Consider the following 22,965-nt stretch of genomic DNA (forward strand, 5'->3'; position numbering starts at 1 on the left):
TAATGTATGTAATGTAATGTATGTAATGTATTTTATGTAATGTAATGTATGTAATGTCATGTATGTAATGTCATGTATTTTATATAATGTAATGCAATGTAATGTATGTTATGTAATGTATTTTATGTGTGTACTAATGTATGTAATGTAATGTATTTCATGTAAGGTACTGTATGTATTGTAATGTATGTATTGTAATGTATGTAATGTACTGTATGTAATGTACTGTACTTCATGTAAGGTACTGTATGTATTGTAATGTATGTATTGTAATGTATGTAATGTACTGTATGTAAAGTAATGTAATTTTATGGTAGGTAATGTAATGTAATGTATGTAAAGTAATGTATTTCATGTAATGTACTGTATGTATTGTAATGTATGTATTGTAATGTATGTAATGTACTGTATGTAATGTACTGTATGTACTGTAATGTATGTAATGTACTGTATGTACTGTAATGTATATAATGTAATGTACTGTATGTAATGTAATGTATGTAATGTAATGTACTGTATATAATGTATGTAATGTAATGTAATCTAATATATGTAATTTAATTAATATAATGTACTGTATTTAATGTAATGTAGTGTTTGTAATGTAATGTACACTATCGTTCAAAAGTGTGGGGTCACTTAGAAATGTCCTGTAAAGACAAGCTTTATTTTCTGTCCATTAAAATAACATCAAATTGATCAGAAATACAGTGTAGACATTGTTAATGTTGTAAATGACTATTGTAGCTGGAAACGGCAGATTTTTTATGAAATATCTAGATAGGCGTACAAAGGCCCATTATCAGCAACCATCACTCCTGTGTTCCAATGGCACGTTGTGTTAGCTAATCCAAGTTTATAATTTTAAAAGGCTAATTGATCATTAGAAAACCCTTTTGCAATTATGTTAGCACAGATGAACACTGTTGTCCTGATTAAAGAAGCAATAAAACTGGCCTTCTTTAGACTAGTTGAGTATCTGGAGCATCAGCATGTGTGGGTTCGATTACAGGTTCAAAATGGCCAGAAACAAATAACTTTCTTCTCCGGCCTCTAGGTCACCAGGCTGCTCTTTTTGGCGCACACCTGTCACCATCGTTATGCGCACCTGCTCGTTGTCAGACTCACCTGGACTCCATCACTTCCCTGATTACCTTCCCTATATATGTCACTTCCTTTGGTTCCTTCCTCAGGCGTTATTGTTTCTGTTTCCTGTCTGTGCGTTGTTCGTGTTTCTTGTTTTGTTCAGTTGTTTATTAAATTATGCACTCCCTGAACTTGCTTCCTGACTCCCAGCGCACACGTTAAAAGTCTATTCTTGTTCTGAGAAATGAAGGCTAGTCCATGCGAGAAATTGCCAAGAAACTGAAGATCTCGTACAACGCTGTGTACTACTCCCTTCACAGAACAGAGAAAACTGTCTCTAACCAGAATAGAAAGAGGAGTGGGAGGCCCCGGTGCACAACTGAGCAAGAGGACAATACATTAGAGTGTCTAGTTTGAGAAACAGACGTCTCACAAGTCCTCAACTGGCAGCTTCAATAAATAGTACCTGCAAAACACCAGTCTCAACGTCAACAGTGAAGAGGCGACTCCGGGTTGCTGGCCTTCTAGGCAGAGTTGCAAAGAAAAATCCATATCTCAGACTGGCCAATAAAAAGAAAAGATTAAGATGGGCAAAAGAACACAGACACTGGACAGAGGAACTCTGCTAGAAGGCCAGCCTCCCGGAGTTGCCTCTTCACTGTTGATGTTGAGTTCCTTTGTCCGGTGTCTGTGTTATTTTAACCATCTTAATCTTTTATTATTATTGGCCTGTCTGAGATACGGCTTTTTCTTTTCAACTCTGCCTAGGAGGAATCAAGCCAAATTTCTGCAAAGAAACCACTACTTAAGGACACCAATAAGAAGAAGAGACTTGCTTGGTCCAAGAAACACGAGCAATGGACATTAGACCATTGGTCTGGAGTCTATATTGGAGATTTTTGGTTCCAACCACTGGACACACACACACACACACACACACACACACACACACACACACACACACAGAGAGAGACGCTTGGCTAGAAGAGAGAGACACTCTGGATGAAGAGAGAGACACTTGGATAGGGAATAGGGTGCAATAGGGCTCTGGTATAAACTAGTGCACTATATAGGGAATAGGGTGCCATTTGGCATGCAGCCTCAGTGTCTGACACAGATCCTCTAGATGGGGAGATGCTATGTTCTATCCTGTATCACCAGTTTCCTGTATTACCAACCTCCTTTATCACCAGCCTCCTGTATCACCAGCCTCCTGTATCACCAGCCTCCTGTATCACCATTCTCCTGTATCACCATTCTCCTGTATCACCAGCCTCCTGTATTGTCAGCCTCCTGTATCACCAGCCTCCTGTATTGTCAGCCTCCTGTATCACCAGCCTCCTGTATCACTAACCTCCTGTATCACTAACCTCCTGTATCACCAGCCTCCTGTATCACCAACCTCCTGTATCACCAGTTTCCTGTATTACCAACCTCCTTTATCACCAGCCTCCTGTATCACCAGCCTCCTGTATCACCAGCCTCCTGTATCACCAACCTCCTGTATCACCAGTTTCCTGTATTACCAACCTCCTTTATCACCAGCCTCCTGTATCACCAGCCTCCTGTATCACCAGCCTCCTGTATCACCAGCCTCCTGTATCACCAGCCTCCTGTATCACCATTCTCCTGTATCACCAGCCTCCTGTATCACCAGCCTCCTGTATCACCAGCCTCCTGTATCACCAACCTCCTGTATCACCAGCCTCCTGTATCACCATTCTCCTGTATCACCAACCTCCAGTATCACCAGCCTCCTGTATCACCATTCTCCTGTATCACCAGCCTCCTGTATTGTCAGCCTCCTGTATCACCAGCCTCCTGTATCACTAACCTCCTGTATCACTAACCTCCTGTATCACCAGCCTCCTGTATCACCAACCTCCTGTATCACCAGCCTCCTGTATCACCAACCTCCTGTATCACCAACCTCCTGTATCACCAGCCTCCTGTATCACCAGCCTCCTGTATTTTTATTTTTGTTTAATCTTTATTTAACTTGGCAAGTCAGTTAAGAACAAATTCTTATTTACAATGACGGCCTAGGAACAGTAGGTTAACTGCCTTGTTCAGGGGCAGAACAACAGATTTTTACCTTGTCAGCTTGGGGATTCGATCTAGCAACGTTTTGATTACTTGTCCAACACTCAAACCACTAGTCTACCTGCCGCCCCTACACTCTAACCACTAGGCTACCTGCCGTCCCTACACTCTAACCACTAGGCTACCTGCCGCCCCTACACTCTAACCACTAGGCTACCTGCCGCCCCTACACTCTAACCACTAGGCTACCTGCCGCCCCTACACTCTAACCACTAGGCTACCTGCCACCCCTACACTCTAACCACTAGGCTACCTGCCACCCCTACACTCTAACCACTAGACTACCTGCCGCCTCTACACTCTAACCACTAGGCTACCTGCCGCCTCTACACTCTAACCACTAGGCTACCTGCCGCCCCTACACTCTAACCACTAGGCTACCTGCCGCCTCTACACTCTAACCACTAGGCTACCTGCCGCCCCTACACTCTAACCACTAGGCTACCTGCCGTCCCTACACTCTAACCACTAGGCTACCTGCCGCCTCTACACTCTAACCACTAGGCTACCTGCCACCCCTACACTCTAACCACTAGGCTACCTGCCGCCCCTACACTCTAACCACTAGGCTACCTGCCGCCTCTACACTCTAACCACTAGGCTACCTGCCGCCCCTACACTCTAACCACTAGGCTACCTGCCGCCCCTACACTCTAACCACTAGGCTACCTGCCGCCCCTACACTCTAACCACTAGGCTACCTGCCGCCCCACACTCTAACCACTAGGCTACCTGCCGCCCCTACACTCTAACCACTAGGTTACTTATCACCAGCCCCCGAGACAGATCTCACATTGTTTTCTGAATTCCCTAAAACTGACTATAAATCGAAGGACCCCATCTTTACAGCACAGTGATTCTCTCTCTCTTTCTCATAAATATGGGTTGAATTTACAATGGTGTTTGTTCTTCACTGGTTGTCCTTTTCTTGTGGCAACAGGTCACACATCTTGTTGTTGCGATGGCAGACTGGTTTTTTAACCCAATAGATTAAGAGAGTTGATCAGAATTGGGTTTGTTTTTTGAATTCTTTCTGGATCTGTGTAATCTGAGGAAAATATATCTCTAATATGGTCATACATTTGGCAGGAGGTTAGGAAGTGCAGCTCAGTTTCCACCTCATTTTGTGGGCAGTGTGCACATAGCCTGTCTTCTCTTGGGAGCCAGGTCTACATACAGTGGTCTGTCTCAATAGCAAGGCTATGCTCACTGAGTCTGTACATAGTCAAAGCTTTCCTTAAGTTTGGGTCAGTCACAGTGGTCAGGTATTCTGCCACTGTGTACTCTCTGTTTAGGGCCAAATAGCATTCTAGTTTGCTCTGTTTTTTTGTTAATTCTTTCCAATGTGTCAAGTAATTATCTTTTTGTTTAATTTGGTCTAATTGTGTTGCTGTCCTGGGGCTCTGTGGGGTGTGTTTGTGTTTGTGAACAGAGCCCCAGGATTAGCTTGCTAAGGGGACTCTTCTCCAGGTTCATCTCTCTGTAGGTGATGGCTTTGTTATGGAAGGTTTGGGAATCGCTTCCTTTTAGGTGGTTGTAGAATTTAACGGCTCTTTTCTGGATTTTGATAACTAGTGTGTATCGGCCTAATTCTGCTTAGCATGCATTATTTGGTGTTCTCTGTCTCTTTCTCTCTCTCGCTGTCTCTCTCTCTCTCTCTCTCTCTCTGTCTCTCTCTCTGTCTCTCTGTTCCTCTCTCTCTCTCTCAATCTCTCTCTCTCTCTCTCTCTCTCTCTCTCTCTCTCTCTTTCTCTGTCTGTCTCTCTCTCTGTCTCTCTTTGCTGTCTTTGTTCAGTGTTAATTAAATCTGTCAAGTAGATCCCTCATAGCCTGGTCCCAGATCTGTTTGTGCTGTGGTCATTGTTCAAACAGATCAGTCCATATCAGAGCCTTAAAGGTCTTCATCATCCTAATAGATCTCTCAATTCTTAACAGTGCTGATCTGCAACACACAGATAGTCAGAGAACAGAGACAGCAGCAGCAGCAGCAGACATGATAGGGAAAGGTTGTTGGGATATCACTGTCTGTCACACAGAGCTGCTTCTAAACCACAGGAAAGAAAGTTGAGTGAGGAGAGAGAGGGGGATGGAGAAGGGAGATGGGGAGAGAGAGGGGGATGGAGAATGGAGATGGGGAGAGAGAGGGGGGTGGAGAATGGAGGTGAGGAGGGTGGAGAAGGAAGGTGAGGAGTTTGGAGAAGGAAGGTGGGGAGAGAGAGGGGGATGGAGAAAGAGATGGGGAGAGAGAGGGGGTGGAGAATGGAGGTGAGGATGGAGAAGGAAGGTGGGAGAGAGAGGGGATGGAGAAAAGAGATAGAGAAGGGGGTGGAGAATGGAGGTGAGGAGGGTGGAGAAGGGAGGTGAGGAGAGAGAGGGGGATGGAGAAAAGAGATGGGGAGAGAGAGGGGGGTGGAGAATGGAGGTGAGGAGGGTGGAGAAGGGAGGTGGGGAGAGAGAGGGGGATGGAGAAAAGAGATGGGGAGAGAGAGGGGGGTGGAGAATGGAGGTGAGGAGGGTGGAGAAGGGAGGTGGGGAGAAAGGGGAATGAGAAGGGAGGTGGGAAGAGAGAAGGAGGTGGAGAAGGGAGGTGGGGGAGGACAGAAATAACATTTTAGTCTTTGTCTTCATGTCTCTGTTTTATGGTAGCCTTGGTGACTACCTCCTGTTATTATGAAGACTAGTATTACCTCCTGTTATTATGAAGACTAGTATTACCTCCTGTTATTATGAAGACTAGTATTACCTCCTGTTATTATGAAGACTAGTATTACCTCCTCCTGTTATTATGAAGACTAGTATTACCTCCTGTTATTATGAAGACTAGTATTACCTCCTGTTATTATGAAGACTAGTATTACCTCCTCCTGTTATTATGAAGACTAGTATTACCTCCTCCTGTTATTATGAAGACTAGTATTACCTCCTGTTATTATGAAGACTAGTATTACCTCCTGTTATTATGAAGACTAGTATTACCTCCTCCTGTTATTATGAAGACTAGTATTACCTCCTGTTATTATGAAGACTAGTATTACCTCCTCCTGTTATTATGAAGACTAGTATTACCTCCTCCTGTTATTATGAAGACTAGTATTACCTCCTGTTATTATGAAGACTAGTATTACCTCCTGTTATTATGAAGACTAGTATTACCTCCTGTTATTATGAAGACTAGTATTACCTCCTGTTATTATGAAGACTAGTATTACCTCCTGTTATTATGAAGACTAGTATTACCTCCTGTTATTATGAAGACTAGTATTACCTCCTGTTATTATGAAGACTAGTATTACCTCCTGTTATTATGAAGACTAGTATTACCTCCTCCTGTTATTATGAAGACTAGTATTACCTCCTGTTATTATGAAGACTAGTATTACCTCCTCCTGTTATTATGAAGACTAGTATTACCTCCTGTTATTATGAAGACTAGTATTACCTCCTGTTATTATGAAGACTAGTATTACCTCCTGTTATTATGAAGACTAGTATTACCTCCTCCTGTTATTATGAAGACTAGTATTACCTCCTCCTGTTATTATGAAGACTAGTATTACCTCCTCCTGTTATTATGAAGACTAGTATTACCTCCTGTTATTATGAAGACTAGTATTACCTCCTCCTGTTATTATGAAGACTAGTATTACCTCCTGTTATTATGAAGACTAGTATTACCTCCTGTTATTATGAAGACTAGTATTACCTCCTGTTATTATGAAGACTAGTATTACCTCCTCTGTTATTATGAAGACTAGTATTACCTCCTCCTGTTATTATGAAGACTAGTATTACCTCCTGTTATTATGAAGACTAGTATTACCTCCTGTTATTATGAAGACTAGTATTACCTCCTCGTTATTATGAAGACTAGTATTACCTCCTGTTATTATGAAGACTAGTATTACCTCCTGTTATTATGAAGACTAGTATTACCTCCTGTTATTATGAAGACTAGTATTACCTCCTCCTGTTATTATGAAGACTAGTATTACCTCCTGTTATTATGAAGACTAGTATTACCTCCTGTTATTATGAAGACTAGTATTACCTCCTGTTATTATGAAGACTAGTATTACCTCCTGTTATTATGAAGACTAGTATTACCTCCTCTGTTATTATGAAGACTAGTATTACCTCCTGTTATTATGAAGACTAGTATTACCTCCTGTTATTATGAAGACTAGTATTACCTCCTCCGTTATTATGAAGACTAGTATTACCTCCTGTTATTATGAAGACTAGTATTACCTCCTGTTATTATGAAGACTAGTATTACCTCCTGTTATTATGAAGACTAGTATTACCTCCTCCTGTTATTATGAAGACTAGTATTACCTCCTGTTATTATGAAGACTAGTATTACCTCCTGTTATTATGAAGACTAGTATTACCTCCTGTTATTATGAAGACTAGTATTACCTCCTGTTATTATGAAGACTAGTATTACCTCCTGTTATTATGAAGACTAGTATTACCTCCTGTTATTATGAAGACTAGTATTACCTCCTGTTATTATGAAGACTAGTATTACCTCCTGTTATTATGAAGACTAGTATTACCTCCTGTTATTATGAAGACTAGTATTACCTCCTGTTATTATGAAGACTAGTATTACCTCCTGTTATTATGAAGACTAGTATTACCTCCTCGTTATTATGAAGACTAGTATTACCTCCTGTTATTATGAAGACTAGTATTACCTCCTGTTATTATGAAGACTAGTATTACCTCCTGTTATTATGAAGACTAGTATTACCTCCTGTTATTATGAAGACTAGTATTACCTCCTCCGTTATTATGAAGACTAGTATTACCTCCTGTTATTATGAAGACTAGTATTACCTCCTGTTATTATGAAGACTAGTATTACCTCCTGTTATTATGAAGACTAGTATTACCTCCTCCTGTTATTATGAAGACTAGTATTACCTCCTGTTATTATGAAGACTAGTATTACCTCCTGTTATTATGAAGACTAGTATTACCTCCTCCGTTATTATGAAGACTAGTATTACCTCCTGTTATTATGAAGACTAGTATTACCTCCTGTTATTATGAAGACTAGTATTACCTCCTGTTATTATGAAGACTAGTATTACCTCCTGTTATTATGAAGACTAGTATTACCTCCTGTTATTATGAAGACTAGTATTACCTCCTGTTATTATGAAGACTAGTATTACCTCCTGTTATTATGAAGACTAGTATTACCTCCTGTTATTATGAAGACTAGTATTACCTCCTGTTATTATGAAGACTAGTATTACCTCCTGTTATTATGAAGACTAGTATTACCTCCTCTGTTATTATGAAGACTAGTATTACCTCCTGTTATTATGAAGACTAGTATTACCTCCTCCTGTTATTATGAAGACTAGTATTACCTCCTGTTATTATGAAGACTAGTATTACCTCCTGTTATTATGAAGACTAGTATTACCTCCTGTTATTATGAAGACTAGTATTACCTCCTCCTGTTATTATGAAGACTAGTATTACCTCCTGTTATTATGAAGACTAGTATTACCTCCTGTTATTATGAAGACTAGTATTACCTCCTGTTATTATGAAGACTAGTATTACCTCCTGTTATTATGAAGACTAGTATTACCTCCTGTTATTATGAAGACTAGTATTACCTCCTGTTATTATGAAGACTAGTATTACCTCCTGTTATTATGAAGACTAGTATTACCTCCTGTTATTATGAAGACTAGTATTACCTCCTCCTGTTATTATGAAGACTAGTATTACCTCCTGTTATTATGAAGACTAGTATTACCTCCTGTTATTATGAAGACTAGTATTACCTCCTGTTATTATGAAGACTAGTATTACCTCCTGTTATTATGAAGACTAGTATTACCTCCTCTGTTATTATGAAGACTAGTATTACCTCCTTGTTATTATGAAGACTAGTATTGCCTCCTCCTGTTATTATGAAGACTAGTATTACCTCCTCGTTATTATGAAGACTAGTATTACCTCCTGTTATTATGAAGACTAGTATTACCTCCTGTTATTATGAAGACTAGTATTACCTCCTGTTATTATGAAGACTAGTATTACCTCCTGTTATTATGAAGACTAGTATTACCTCCTCCTGTTATTATGAAGACTAGTATTACCTCCTGTTATTATGAAGACTAGTATTGCCTCCTCCTGTTATTATGAAGACTAGTATTACCTCCTGTTATTATGAAGACTAGTATTACCTCCTCCTGTTATTATGAAGACTAGTATTACCTCCTGTTATTATGAAGACTAGTATTACCTCCTGTTATTATGAAGACTAGTATTACCTCCTCCTGTTATTATGAAGACTAGTATTACCTCCTGTTATTATGAAGACTAGTATTACCTCCTGTTATTATGAAGACTAGTATTACCTCCTGTTATTATGAAGACTAGTATTACCTCCTCTGTTATTATGAAGACTAGTATTACCTCCTGTTATTATGAAGACTAGTATTACCTCCTGTTATTATGAAGACTAGTATTACCTCCTGTTATTATGAAGACTAGTATTACCTCCTGTTATTATGAAGACTAGTATTACCTCCTGTTATTATGAAGACTAGTATTACCTCCTGTTATTATGAAGACTAGTATTACCTCCTGTTATTATGAAGACTAGTATTACCTCCTGTTATTATGAAGACTAGTATTACCTCCTCCTGTTATTATGAAGACTAGTATTACCTCCTGTTATTATGAAGACTAGTATTACCTCCTGTTATTATGAAGACTAGTATTACCTCCTGTTATTATGAAGACTAGTATTACCTCCTGTTATTATGAAGACTAGTATTACCTCCTCCTGTTATTATGAAGACTAGTATTACCTCCTGTTATTATGAAGACTAGTATTACCTCCTCCTGTTATTATGAAGACTAGTATTGCCTCCTCCTGTTATTATGAAGACTAGTATTACCTCATCCTGTTATTATGAAGACTAGTATTACCTCCTGTTATGAAGACTAGTATTACCTCCTGTTATGAAGACTAGGAAGCTAAATCCTCGTTACTCCATTGTAATACACTGGTATCCATTATAGTAAACTTTAATGAGACAACAAATTAAACAAGGAACGGTTAGCTCCTTAATAAACCCATCCCTGTTTTACTTTAGCAAATGGCACCCTATTCTCTATTTAGTGCACTACTTTTGACCAAAGCCCTGTTAGATCCGGTTAAAAGTAGTGTACTGTATAAGAAATAGGGTGCCATTTGGGATGCAGCCCCAATCTTAATCCACTTAATAGAATATGACTAATGCTTGACTAACCAAGTTACCCTAGCTTGATTGAAAAAATCAAACGGTCTCAGATGAAGTGCAGAAATAGTAAATAACCAAGGAATAGAATCGATAGTATTCTCTTTTGAAGGTACAGTATATTTTTTATTTCAAATCATTGGCCACTTTGAAACATTGTGAAGCAAAGAGACCCACCCACACATTGACGTGCACTACAGAGATCCATCTCTTGACATTCTGGAGATCCCTTCTAGCCATGCATGTTCTGTTCTGGCCAGGGCCTGACTTGACTTTCACTCCACCTTGTTCCCACCTTCTGATGACTGTAACATTACCTTCTGATTACTGTAACATAACATTGTCTTCTTATGTTCTTCTCCTTCGGTGATGGGTCATATAACGTCTGATTAGTAGGAGTTCACGAGTTATAAACATTCCTATGGTGGATATAACCCTTCATAAGGTGGTTATAACGCTTCGTAAGGTGTTCATAACTCACTCCCTCTCAAAAAAAAGAGACCTTTTTAAAACGAGGCTTTGCTTAGAAACGGTAGCTAGAGAACCCCTCGTATCTTGGTATGTAAGCGTCCATTTTTTTTCCTAATTTAAGCTTGTTGTTGATGTTGTTGTTGATGTTGTTGTTGTTGTTGTTGATGTTGTTGATGTTGTTGTTGTTGATGTTGTTGATGTTGTTGTTGATGTTGTTGTTGATGTTGTTGTTGTTGTTGTTTTTGTTGTTGTTTACATGATGTCCTGCTGGTGCTGTGTAGATTCACTGACCACCTGTGGGAGGAGAAGAGAGTCAGGGTGGATAGGTCAGGTACAGTGACAACAAACAGATGGCTTCGAGAGACGCAGTGTATTTTATGGTTTATATTGACCGTTTATTTCGACACGGTGTCCCATTGAGACCAAAGTCTCTTTGACAAGGGAGCCTTGCATCGTACAATTACACACAATTTACAAAATACTACAGTCCCCTCATATAAATACCTTGGCGTAGTTAAATAAATAAAAATATATATTTTAAAATGTGGATCGATGACAAGTGACATATAAATGAACTAACCACAGGAGGCTGGTGGCACATTAATTAGGGAGGAAGTGCTTGTGGTAATGGCTGGAGTGGAAAAGGTGAAATGGTGTCAAATAGAACAAACACATGGTTTCCATGTCAATTGAAAGGCTCTAATCTATGGATTTCACATGACTGGAAATACAGATATGCATCTGTCTATAAAAAAAATCAGCCGTTTCCAGCTGCAATAGTCATTTACAACATTAACAATGTCTACACTGTATTTCTGATCAATTTGATGTTATTTTAATGGACCATTTTTTTTCTCGCATTTTTCTTTCAAAAACAAGGACATTTCTAAGTGGCCCCAAACTTTTGAACGGTAGTGTAGACGGAATAAATATCAGAGTATCAGATGCATTAGAGACCGTTACAGTTTGGCCAGGACAGGACAGTGAATACACATCTGTAGTTTACTGTGAAGAATAGTGTGTCCTACAGGGTTGGGTTCAATCAATCCCAATCAATTCAGGAAGTAAACTAAAATTCAAATTTTTATTCCAATTCCGCTAAATGTTTTTTCTAAAAGGATTTTTTTTTTAATTGGAATATGTACAATTCCTGAATTGATTGAATTTAAAATATATTGAACCCAACCTTGGTGTCCTCTGTAGGTCTTTTAACTGTGAGAGGAGGGTGAGGTGCTCAGAGGTGGGGTGGAGAGAACACAGTCATCAGGTCTAATACTGAGGAGGTGAGAACAGTCATCAGGTCTAATACTGAGGAGGTGAGAACACAGTCATCAGGTCTAATACTGATGGAGAGAACACAGTCATCAGGTCTAACACTGAGGGAGAGAACACAGTCATCAGGTCTAACACTGAGGGAGAGAACACAGTCATCAGGTCTAATACTGAGGAGGTGAGAACACAGTCATCAGGTCTAATACTGAGGGAGAGAACACAGTCATCAGGTCTAATACTGAGGGAGAGAACACAGTCATCAGGTCTAATACTGAGGAGGTGAGAACACAGTCATCAGGTCTAGTACTGAGGAGGTGAGAACACAGTCATCAGATCTAGTACTGAGGGAGAGAACACAGTCATCAGGTCTAGTACTGAGGGAGAGAACACAGTCATCAGGTCTAGTACTGAGGAGGTGAGAACACAGTCATCAGGTCTAACACTGAGGGAGAGAACACAGTCATCAGGTCTAACACTGAGGGAGAGAACACAGTCATCAGGTCTAATACTGAGGGAGAGAACACAGTCATCAGGTCTAACACTGAGGGAGAGAACACAGTCATCAGGTCTAACACTGAGGGAGAGAACACAGTCATCAGGTCTAACACTGAGGGAGAGAACACAGTCATCAGGTCTAGTACTGAGGGAGAGAACACAGTCATCAGGTCTAACACTGAGGGAGAGAACACAGTCATCAGGTCTAGTACTGAGGAGAACACAGTCATCAGGTCTAGTACTGAGGGAGAGAACACAGTCATCAGGTCTAATACTGAGGGAGAGAACACAGTCATCAGGTCTAACACTGAGGGAGAGAACACAGTCATCAGGTCTAGTACTGAGGGAGAGAACACAGTCATCAGGTCTAGTACTGAGGGAGAGAACACAGTCATCAGGTCTAATACTGAAGGAGAGAACACAGTCATCAGGTCTAACACTGAGGGAGAGAACACAGTCATCAGGTCTAATACTGAGGGAGAGAACACAGTCATCAGGTCTAACACTGAGGGAGAGAACACAGTCATCAGGTCTAACACTGAGGGAGAGAACACAGTCATCAGGTCTAACACTGAGGGAGAGAACACAGTCATCAGGTCTAACACTGAGGGAGAGAACACAGTCATCAGGTCTAGTACTGAGGGAGAGAACACAGTCATCAGGTCTAATACTGAGGGAGAGAACACAGTCATCAGGTCTAACACTGAGGGAGAGAACACAGTCATCAGGTCTAGTACTGAGGGAGAGAACACAGTCATCAGGTCTAATACTGAGGAGGTGAGAACACAGTCATCAGGTCTAACACTGAGGGAGAGAACACAGTCATCAGGTCTAACACTGAGGGAGAGAACACAGTCATCAGGTCTAATACTGAGGGAGAGAACACAGTCATCAGGTCTAACACTGAGGGAGAGAACACAGTCATCAGGTCTAGTACTGAGGGAGAGAACACAGTCATCAGGTCTAGTACTGAGGGAGAGAACACAGTCATCAGGTCTAATACTGAAGGAGAGAACACAGTCATCAGGTCTAACACTGAGGGAGAGAACACAGTCATCAGGTCTAATACTGAGGGAGAGAACACAGTCATAAGGTCTAGTACTGAGGGAGAGAACACAGTCATCAGGTCTAGTACTGAGGGAGAGAACACAGTCATCAGGTCTAGTACTGAGGGAGAGAACACAGTCATCAGGTCTAATACTGAGGGAGAGAACACAGTCATCAGGTCTAACACTGAGGGAGAGAACACAGTCATCAGGTCTAGTACTGAGGGAGAGAACACAGTCATCAGGTCTAGTACTGAGGGAGAGAACACAGTCATCAGGTCTAATACTGAAGGAGAGAACACAGTCATCAGGTCTAACACTGAGGGAGAGAACACAGTCATCAGGTCTAATACTGAGGGAGAGAACACAGTCATCAGGTCTAACACTGAGGGAGAGAACACAGTCATCAGGTCTAACACTGAGGGAGAGAACACAGTCATCAGGTCTAGTACTGATGGAGAGAACACAGTCATCAGGTCTAGTACTGAGGGAGAGAACACAGTCATCAGGTCTAATACTGAAGGAGAGAACACAGTCATCAGGTCTAACACTGAGGGAGAGAACACAGTCATCAGGTCTAACACTGAGGGAGAGAACACAGTCATCAGGTCTAACACTGAGGGAGAGAACACAGTCATCAGGTCTAATACTGAGGGAGAGAACACAGTCATCAGGTCTAACACTGAGGGAGAGAACACAGTCATCAGGTCTAGTACTGAGGGAGAGAACACAGTCATCAGGTCTAATACTGAGGGAGAGAACACAGTCATCAGGTCTAATACTGAGGGAGAGAACACAGTCATCAGGTCTAACACTGAGGGAGAGAACACAGTCATCAGGTCTAGTACTGAGGGAGAGAACACAGTCATCAGGTCTAACACTGAGGGAGAGAACACAGTCATCAGGTCTAACACTGAGGGAGAGAACACAGTCATCAGGTCTAGTACTGAGGAGGTGAGAACACAGTCATCAGGTCTAACACTGAGGGAGAGAACACAGTCATCAGGTCTAACACTGAGGGAGAGAACACAGTCATCAGGTCTAACACTGAGGGAGAGAACACAGTCATCAGGTCTAATACTGAGTGAGAGAACACAGTCATCAGATCTAACACTGAGGGAGAGAACACAGTCATCAGGTCTAGTACTGAGGAGGTGAGAACACAGTCATCAGGTCTAATACTGAGGGAGAGAACACAGTCATCAGGTCTAACACTGAGGGAGAGAACACAGTCATCAGGTCTAGTACTGAGGGAGAGAACACAGTCATCAGGTCTAACACTGAGGGAGAGAACACAGTCATCAGGTCTAGTACTGAGGGAGAGAACACAGTCATCAGGTCTAGTACTGAGGGAGAGAACACAGTCATCAGGTCTAATACTGAAGGAGAGAACACAGTCATCAGGTCTAACACTGAGGGAGAGAACACAGTCATCAGGTCTAATACTGAGGGAGAGAACACAGTCATCAGGTCTAACACTGAGGGAGAGAACACAGTCATCAGGTCTAACACTGAGGGAGAGAACACAGTCATCAGGTCTAGTACTGAGGGAGAGAACACAGTCATCAGGTCTAGTACTGAGGGAGAGAACACAGTCATCAGGTCTAATACTGAAGGAGAGAACACAGTCATCAGGTCTAACACTGAGGGAGAGAACACAGTCATCAGGTCTAACACTGAGGGAGAGAACACAGTCATCAGGTCTAACACTGAGGGAGAGAACACAGTCATCAGGTCTAATACTGAGGGAGAGAACACAGTCATCAGGTCTAACACTGAGGGAGAGAACACAGTCATCAGGTCTAGTACTGAGGGAGAGAACACAGTCATCAGGTCTAATACTGAGGGAGAGAACACAGTCATCAGGTCTAATACTGAGGGAGAGAACACAGTCATCAGGTCTAACACTGAGGGAGAGAACACAGTCATCAGGTCTAGTACTGAGGGAGAGAACACAGTCATCAGGTCTAACACTGAGGGAGAGAACACAGTCATCAGGTCTAACACTGAGGGAGAGAACACAGTCATCAGGTCTAGTACTGAGGAGGTGAGAACACAGTCATCAGGTCTAACACTGAGGGAGAGAACACAGTCATCAGGTCTAACACTGAGGGAGAGAACACAGTCATCAGGTCTAACACTGAGGGAGAGAACACAGTCATCAGGTCTAATACTGAGTGAGAGAACACAGTCATCAGATCTAACACTGAGGGAGAGAACACAGTCATCAGGTCTAGTACTGAGGAGGTGAGAACACAGTCATCAGGTCTAATACTGAGGGAGAGAACACAGTCATCAGGTCTAACACTGAGGGAGAGAACACAGTCATCAGGTCTAGTACTGAGGGAGAGAACACAGTCATCAGGTCTAACACTGAGGGAGAGAACACAGTCATCAGGTCTAGTACTGAGGGAGAGAACACAGTCATCAGGTCTAGTACTGAGGGAGAGAACACAGTCATCAGGTCTAATACTGAAGGAGAGAACACAGTCATCAGGTCTAACACTGAGGGAGAGAACACAGTCATCAGGTCTAATACTGAGGGAGAGAACACAGTCATCAGGTCTAACACTGAGGGAGAGAACACAGTCATCAGGTCTAACACTGAGGGAGAGAACACAGTCATCAGGTCTAGTACTGAGGGAGAGAACACAGTCATCAGGTCTAGTACTGAGGGAGAGAACACAGTCATCAGGTCTAATACTGAAGGAGAGAACACAGTCATCAGGTCTAACACTGAGGGAGAGAACACAGTCATCAGGTCTAACACTGAGGGAGAGAACACAGTCATCAGGTCTAACACTGAGGGAGAGAACACAGTCATCAGGTCTAATACTGAGGGAGAGAACACAGTCATCAGGTCTAACACTGAGGGAGAGAACACAGTCATCAGGTCTAGTACTGAGGGAGAGAACACAGTCATCAGGTCTAATACTGAGGGAGAGAACACAGTCATCAGGTCTAATACTGAGGGAGAGAACACAGTCATCAGGTCTAACACTGAGGGAGAGAACACAGTCATCAGGTCTAGTACTGAGGGAGAGAACACAGTCATCAGGTCTAACACTGAGGGAGAGAACACAGTCATCAGGTCTAACACCGAGGGAGAGAACACAGTCATCAGGTCTAGTACTGAGGAGGTGAGAACACAGTCATCAGGTCTAACACTGAGGGAGAGAACACAGTCATCAGGTCTAACACTGAGGGAGAGAACACAGTCATCAGGTCTAACACTGAGGGAGAGAACACAGTCATCAGGTCTAATACTGAGTGAGAGAACACAGTCATCAGGTCTAACACTGAGGGAGAGAACACAGTCATCAGGTCTAGTACTGAGGAGGTGAGAACACAGTCATCAGGTCTAATACTGAGGGAGAGAACACAGTCATCAGGTCTAACACTGAGGGAGAGAACACAGTCATCAGGTCTAACACTGAGGGAGAGAACACAGTCATCAGGTCTAACACTGAGGGAGAGAACACAGTCATCAGGTCTAATACTGAGGAGGTGAGAACACAGTCATCAGGTCTAATACTGAGGGAGAGAACACAGTCATCAGGTCTAGTACTGAGGAGGTGAGAATATCAGAAGTGTGTTAATTAAAGGTGGTTGGTCAATAGTTGAGGTTTAAGCTGCACTTACACACAGAGCACTAGCACCATCTCTCATAGAATATGTAATCTAGAACAAAATGAACATTGGTTAGCTGTAAGGCTATGAAATACTATGTCGTTATTAGCTAGGCCTGCATGATCAGTTGTACTTTCCCCTGCGGACTGACTGTCAGCTGTGGATTTCCATGGATACGTCCCAAATGGCACCCTATTCCCTAAATAGTGCACTACCTTTCACCAGAACCATGGTATTGGTCTATATTGGGAATAGGGTGTTACTTGGAACAAAGCCGATAATGGATGCTATGTATCTTCTGTGTGTTGACTTTACCTCTCCATCGCGGGTCTCGATGGTCTTTATCAGGACTGTCTTCTTGGAGTGGACCTCTGCTGATCGTCCGACGTCTGGGCTGGTCTCTGCGGGACGGATCGGACAGAGTTAAGACAACCTCGTACTAACAGAAACACAAAACCAACCTAACATCAACCCAGAGTTGAATATATGATTCACTCTGCCTCAGCCCAACATCAAAAGCCACAGTTGAATTACCCCCAATCAACCAATCAATCAATCAATCAACCAATCAATCAATCAACCAATCAATCAATCAATCAATCAACCAACCAATCAATCAATCAACCAATCAACCAATCAATCAACCAATCAACCAATCAATCAATCAATCAACCAATCAACCAATCAATCAACCAATCAACCAATCAATCAACCAATCAACCAACCAATCAACCAATCAACCAATCAATCAATCAACCAACCAATCAATCAATAAATCAATCAATAAATCAATCAATCAATCAATAAATTAACTTCAATCTTCCTCTATTGTTATCATTGAACAGATTGTGTTCTCAGTGATGCAAATATCCGAAATGCATCAATTCATGCTGTCAGTGTTTTCAGGTACAGCTGCTCCACCTTGTGGTGAAATGTGATTCTGCTCTCAAATTCTGCTCTCATGATCCCTTATTTTAAGTTACTGCACATGTCTTATAGAACCCTTTGGTGATTGGTCAGTTGTGAGGAAGTGTGTTTAAAGTGGTCACCTCTGAATCCAACAGTGGAATATAATGAGGCAGCAGAGTGGGAACCAGAGTGAGAAGACTGGGAGCCAGATACAGTGATTCTGGGGAAGGAAGAGAGAACAACAACAGAACAGTTATTTACAGGTGAAATGACCAGTTTATGATAATCTCAATCACTAACTTACAGCCATGTCCTCACCCCTCTATCCTGCCTCGTCCCCCCCCACACACTCTCTCTCTCTATCAATACAATCTATCCTTCTAGCTCCTCACTACAGAAGCATTCAGAACCTATTCCACTTACTTCTCTCCAGTCCACTTCCTAATACTGTTTATCTCCTGTTAGGCAGCGATCTTTATGTCCAGGGCCATCTGTCACTCTTCTCTATCCCTCCCCCTGTTCCTCTCCTACCCCTCCATCTTCTCTATCCCTCCCCATACTCCTCCCTTCCCTCCCTCTTCTCTATCACTCCCCTTCCCTCCCTCCCTCCCTCCCTCTCCTCTATCCCTCACCTTCCCTCCCTCTTCTCTACTCCTCCCCTTCCCTCCGTCTTCTCTATCCCTCTCCCTACTCATCCCTCTCTCCTACCTGCTCTCCTCTCCCTCCAGTAGCTTCCTGTAGGTAGCGATCTCTATATCCAGGGCCATCTTGACATTGAGCAGGTCCTGGTACTCTCTGAGGTGACGAGCCATCTCATCCTTCATCTTGGCGATCTCAGCCTCCAGACGGATGATGGAGTCCTGGTAACCTCCAGCCTCGTTTCCCAGACGATCCTCCATCTCCCTCATCTGCCTCAGCAGAGACTCGTTCTGCAGGGGAAAGAGAAAGAGAGAGAGAGGGATGATTACATAAACAGGTAAAGTAGGTAAACAGGTATCAATGTTAGATTGAGAGGGGAGCCTGTGGAAAGGTGGTTGAAGTGATGATAGGTTAGGGAATTGTCCTGAAGTCTGTACTACTCCCCACCCATTTAAAAGGAAAAGCATTGGATTAGTGGAAAACATGGCTAGAGGGAGTTAATAACATATTTCTTACACCAATGCATTCCTGTCAAATCCATGAAGGGAAGGAAACAAGAGTACACTTGGTACAGCAGGATATAGAGTAGGGTGTAGTAATATAGAGTAGGGTGTAGTAATATAGAGTAGGGTGTAGTAATATAGAGTAGGATGCAGTAACATAGAGTAGGAGGTAGTAATATAGAGTAGGATGCAGTAATATAGAGTAGGATGTAGTAATATAGAGTAGGATGCAGTAATATAGAGTAGAATGTAGTAATATAGAGTAGGATGTAGTAATATAGAGTAGGATGTAGTAATATAGAGTAGGATGTAGTAATATAGAGTAGGATGCAGTAATATAGAGTAGGATGCAGTAATATAGAGTAGGGTGTGGTAATATAGAGTAGGGTGTAGTAATATAGAGTAGGGTGTAGTAATATAGAGTAGGGTGTAGTAATATAGAGTAGGGTGTAGTAATATAGAGCAGGGTGTAGTAATATAGAGTAGGGTCCAGTAATATAGAGCAGGGTGTAGTAATATAGAGTAGGATGTAGTAATATAGAGCAGGGTGTTGTAATAGAGTAGGATGTAGTAATATAGAGTAGGATGTAGTAATATAGAGTAGGATGCAGTAATATAGAGTAGCGTGTAGTAATATAGAGTAGGGTATAGTAATATAGAGTAGGGTGTAGTAATATAGAGCAGGGTGTTGTAATAGAGTAGGATGTAGTAATATAGAGTAGGATGTAGTAATATAGAGTAGGGTGTAGTAATATAGAGTAGGGTGTAGTAATATAGAGTAGGGTGTAGTAATATAGAGTAGGGTGTAGTAATATAGAGCAGGGTGTTGTAATAGAGTAGAATGTAGTAATATAGAGTAGGGTGTAGTAATATAGAGTAGGATGCAGTAATATAGAGCAGGGTGTAGTAATATAGAGCAGGGTGTAGTAATATAGAGTAGGGTGAAGTAATATAGAGTAGGATGCAGTAATATAGAGCAGGGTGTAGTAATATAGAGCAGGGTGTAGTAATATAGAGTAGGGTGTAGTAACATAGAGCAGGGTGCAGTAATATAGAGTAGGGTGTAGTAATATAGAGTAGGATGTAGTAATATAGAGTAGGATGCAGTAATATAGAGTAGGATGCAGTAATATAGAGTAGGGTATAGTAATATAGAGTAGGGTGTAGTAATATAGAGCAGGGTGTTGTAATAGAGTAGGATGTAGTAATATAGAGTAGGATGTAGTAATATAGAGTAGGATGCAGTAATATAGAGTAGCGTGTAGTAATATAGAGTAGGGTATAGTAATATAGAGTAGGGTGTAGTAATATAGAGCAGGGTGTTGTAATAGAGTAGGATGTAGTAATATAGAGTAGGATGTAGTAATATAGAGTAGGGTGTAGTAATATAGAGTAGGGTGTAGTAATATAGAGTAGGGTGTAGTAATATAGAGTAGGGTGTAGTAATATAGAGCAGGGTGTTGTAATAGAGTAGAATGTAGTAATATAGAGTAGGGTGTAGTAATATTGAGTAGGATGCAGTAATATAGAGCAGGGTGTAGTAATATAGAGCAGGGTGTAGTAATATAGAGTAGGGTGAAGTAATATAGAGTAGGATGCAGTAATATAGAGCAGGGTGTAGTAATATAGAGCAGGGTGTAGTAATATAGAGTAGGGTGTAGTAACATAGAGCAGGGTGCAGTAATATAGAGTAGGGTGTAGTAATATAGAGTAGGATGTAGTAATATAGAGTAGGATGCAGTAATATAGAGTAGGATGCAGTAATATAGAGTAGGGTGTAGTAATATAGAGTAGGGTGTAGTAATATAGAGTAGGGTGTAGTAATATAGAGTAGGGTGTAGTAATATAGAGTAGGGTGTAGTAATATAGAGTAGGATGTAGTAATATAGAGTAGGATGTAGTAATATAGAGCAGGGTGTTGTAATAGAGTAGAATGTAGTAATATAGAGTAGGGTGTAGTAATATAGAGTAGGATGTAGTAATATAGAGTAGGATGTAGTAATATAGAGAAGGGTGTTGTAATAGAGTAGAATGTAGTAATATAGAGTAGGGTGTAGTAATATAGAGTAGGATGCAGTAATATAGAGTAGGGTGTAGTAATATAGAGTAGGGTGTAGTAATATAGAGTAGGGTATAGTAATATAGAGCAGGGTGTTGTAATAGAGTAGGATGTAGTAATATAGAGCAGGGTGTAGTAATATAGAGTAGGGTGTAGTAATATAGAGTAGGATGTAGTAATATAGAGTAGGATGCAGTAATATAGAGTAGGATGCAGTAATATAGAGTAGGGTGTAGTAATATAGAGTAGGGTGTAGTAATATAGAGCAGGGTGTTGTAATAGAGTAGAATGTAGTAATATAGAGTAGGGTGTAGTAATATAGAGTAGGGTGTAGTAATATAGAGTAGGATGTAGTAATATAGAGCAGGGGTGTAGTAATATAGAGTAGGGTGTAGTAATATAGAGTAGGATGTAGTAATATAGAGTAGGATGCAGTAATATAGAGTAGGATGCAGTAATATAGAGTAGGGTGTAGTAATATAGAGAAGGGTGTAGTAATATAGAGTAGGGTGTAGTAATATAGAGTAGGGTGTAGTAATATAGAGTAGGGTGTAGTAATATAGAGTAGGGTGTAGTAATATAGAGTAGGATGTAGTAATATAGAGTAGGATGTAGTAATATAGAGCAGGGTGTTGTAATAGAGTAGAATGTAGTAATATAGAGTAGGGTGTAGTAATATAGAGTAGGATGCAGTAATATAGAGTAGGATGTAGTAATATAGAGTAGGGTGCAGTAATATAGATTAGGATGTAGTAATATAGAGTAGGATGTAGTAATATAGAGCAGGGTGTAGTAATATAGAGTAGGGTGTAGTAATATAGAGCAGGGTGTAGTAATATAGAGTAGGATGTAGTAATATAGAGTAGGGTGTAGTAATATAGAGTAGAATGCAGTAATATAGAGTAGGAGGTAGTAATATAGAGTAGGATGCAGTAATATAGAGTAGGATGTAGTAATATAGAGTAGGATGCAGTAATATAGAGTAGGATGTAGTAATATAGAGTAGGATGCAGTAATATAGAGTAGAATGTAGTAATATAGAGTAGGATGTGGTAATATAGAGTAGGATGTAGTAATATAGAGTAGGATGTAGTAATATAGAGTAGGATGCAGTAATATAGAGTAGGATGCAGTAATATAGAGTAGGGTGTAGTAATATAGAGTAGGGTGTAGTAATATAGAGTAGGGTGTAGTAATATAGAGTAGGGTGTAGTAATATAGAGTAGGGTGCAGTAATATAGAGCAAGGTGTAGTAATATAGAGTAGGATGTAGTAATATAGAGCAGGGTGTTGTAATAGAGTAGGATGTAGTAATATAGAGTAGGATGTAGTAATATAGAGTAGGAAGTAGTAATATAGAGTAGGACACAGTAATATAGAGTAGCGTGTAGTAATATAGAGTAGGGTATAGTAATATAGAGTAGGGTGTAGTAATATAGAGCAGGGTGTTGTAATAGAGTAGGATGTAGTAATAT

The 22,965-nt window shown here is 41.0% G+C and overlaps 1 protein-coding gene across 2 annotated transcripts in view; it reads right to left on the minus strand.

Moving 5' to 3' along the window:
• Window positions 1-10,565: 10,565 nt before the first annotated feature.
• Window positions 10,566-22,965, minus strand: part of LOC106582512 (desmin) — a 40,492-nt gene continuing 28,092 nt past the window's right edge. Inside the window, exons 6-10 of one of the 2 annotated variants that reach the window (XM_045704904.1) lie at window positions 18,998-19,218; window positions 18,430-18,509; window positions 17,696-17,781; window positions 17,393-17,431; window positions 10,566-11,231 (exon numbers count right to left, since the gene is read on the minus strand). In XM_045704904.1, the coding sequence (XP_045560860.1) occupies window positions 11,190-11,231; window positions 17,393-17,431; window positions 17,696-17,781; window positions 18,430-18,509; window positions 18,998-19,218 (468 nt within the window). In that variant the 3' untranslated portion in view covers window positions 10,566-11,189. The remainder of the gene's footprint in view (window positions 11,232-17,392; window positions 17,432-17,695; window positions 17,782-18,429; window positions 18,510-18,997; window positions 19,219-22,965) is intronic. The other variant, XM_045704905.1, reaches the window with a different exon arrangement.

This window comes from Salmo salar, chromosome ssa21 (genome assembly GCF_905237065.1).
Source record: "Salmo salar chromosome ssa21, Ssal_v3.1, whole genome shotgun sequence".
Taxonomy (NCBI): Eukaryota; Metazoa; Chordata; class Actinopteri; order Salmoniformes; family Salmonidae; genus Salmo; species Salmo salar.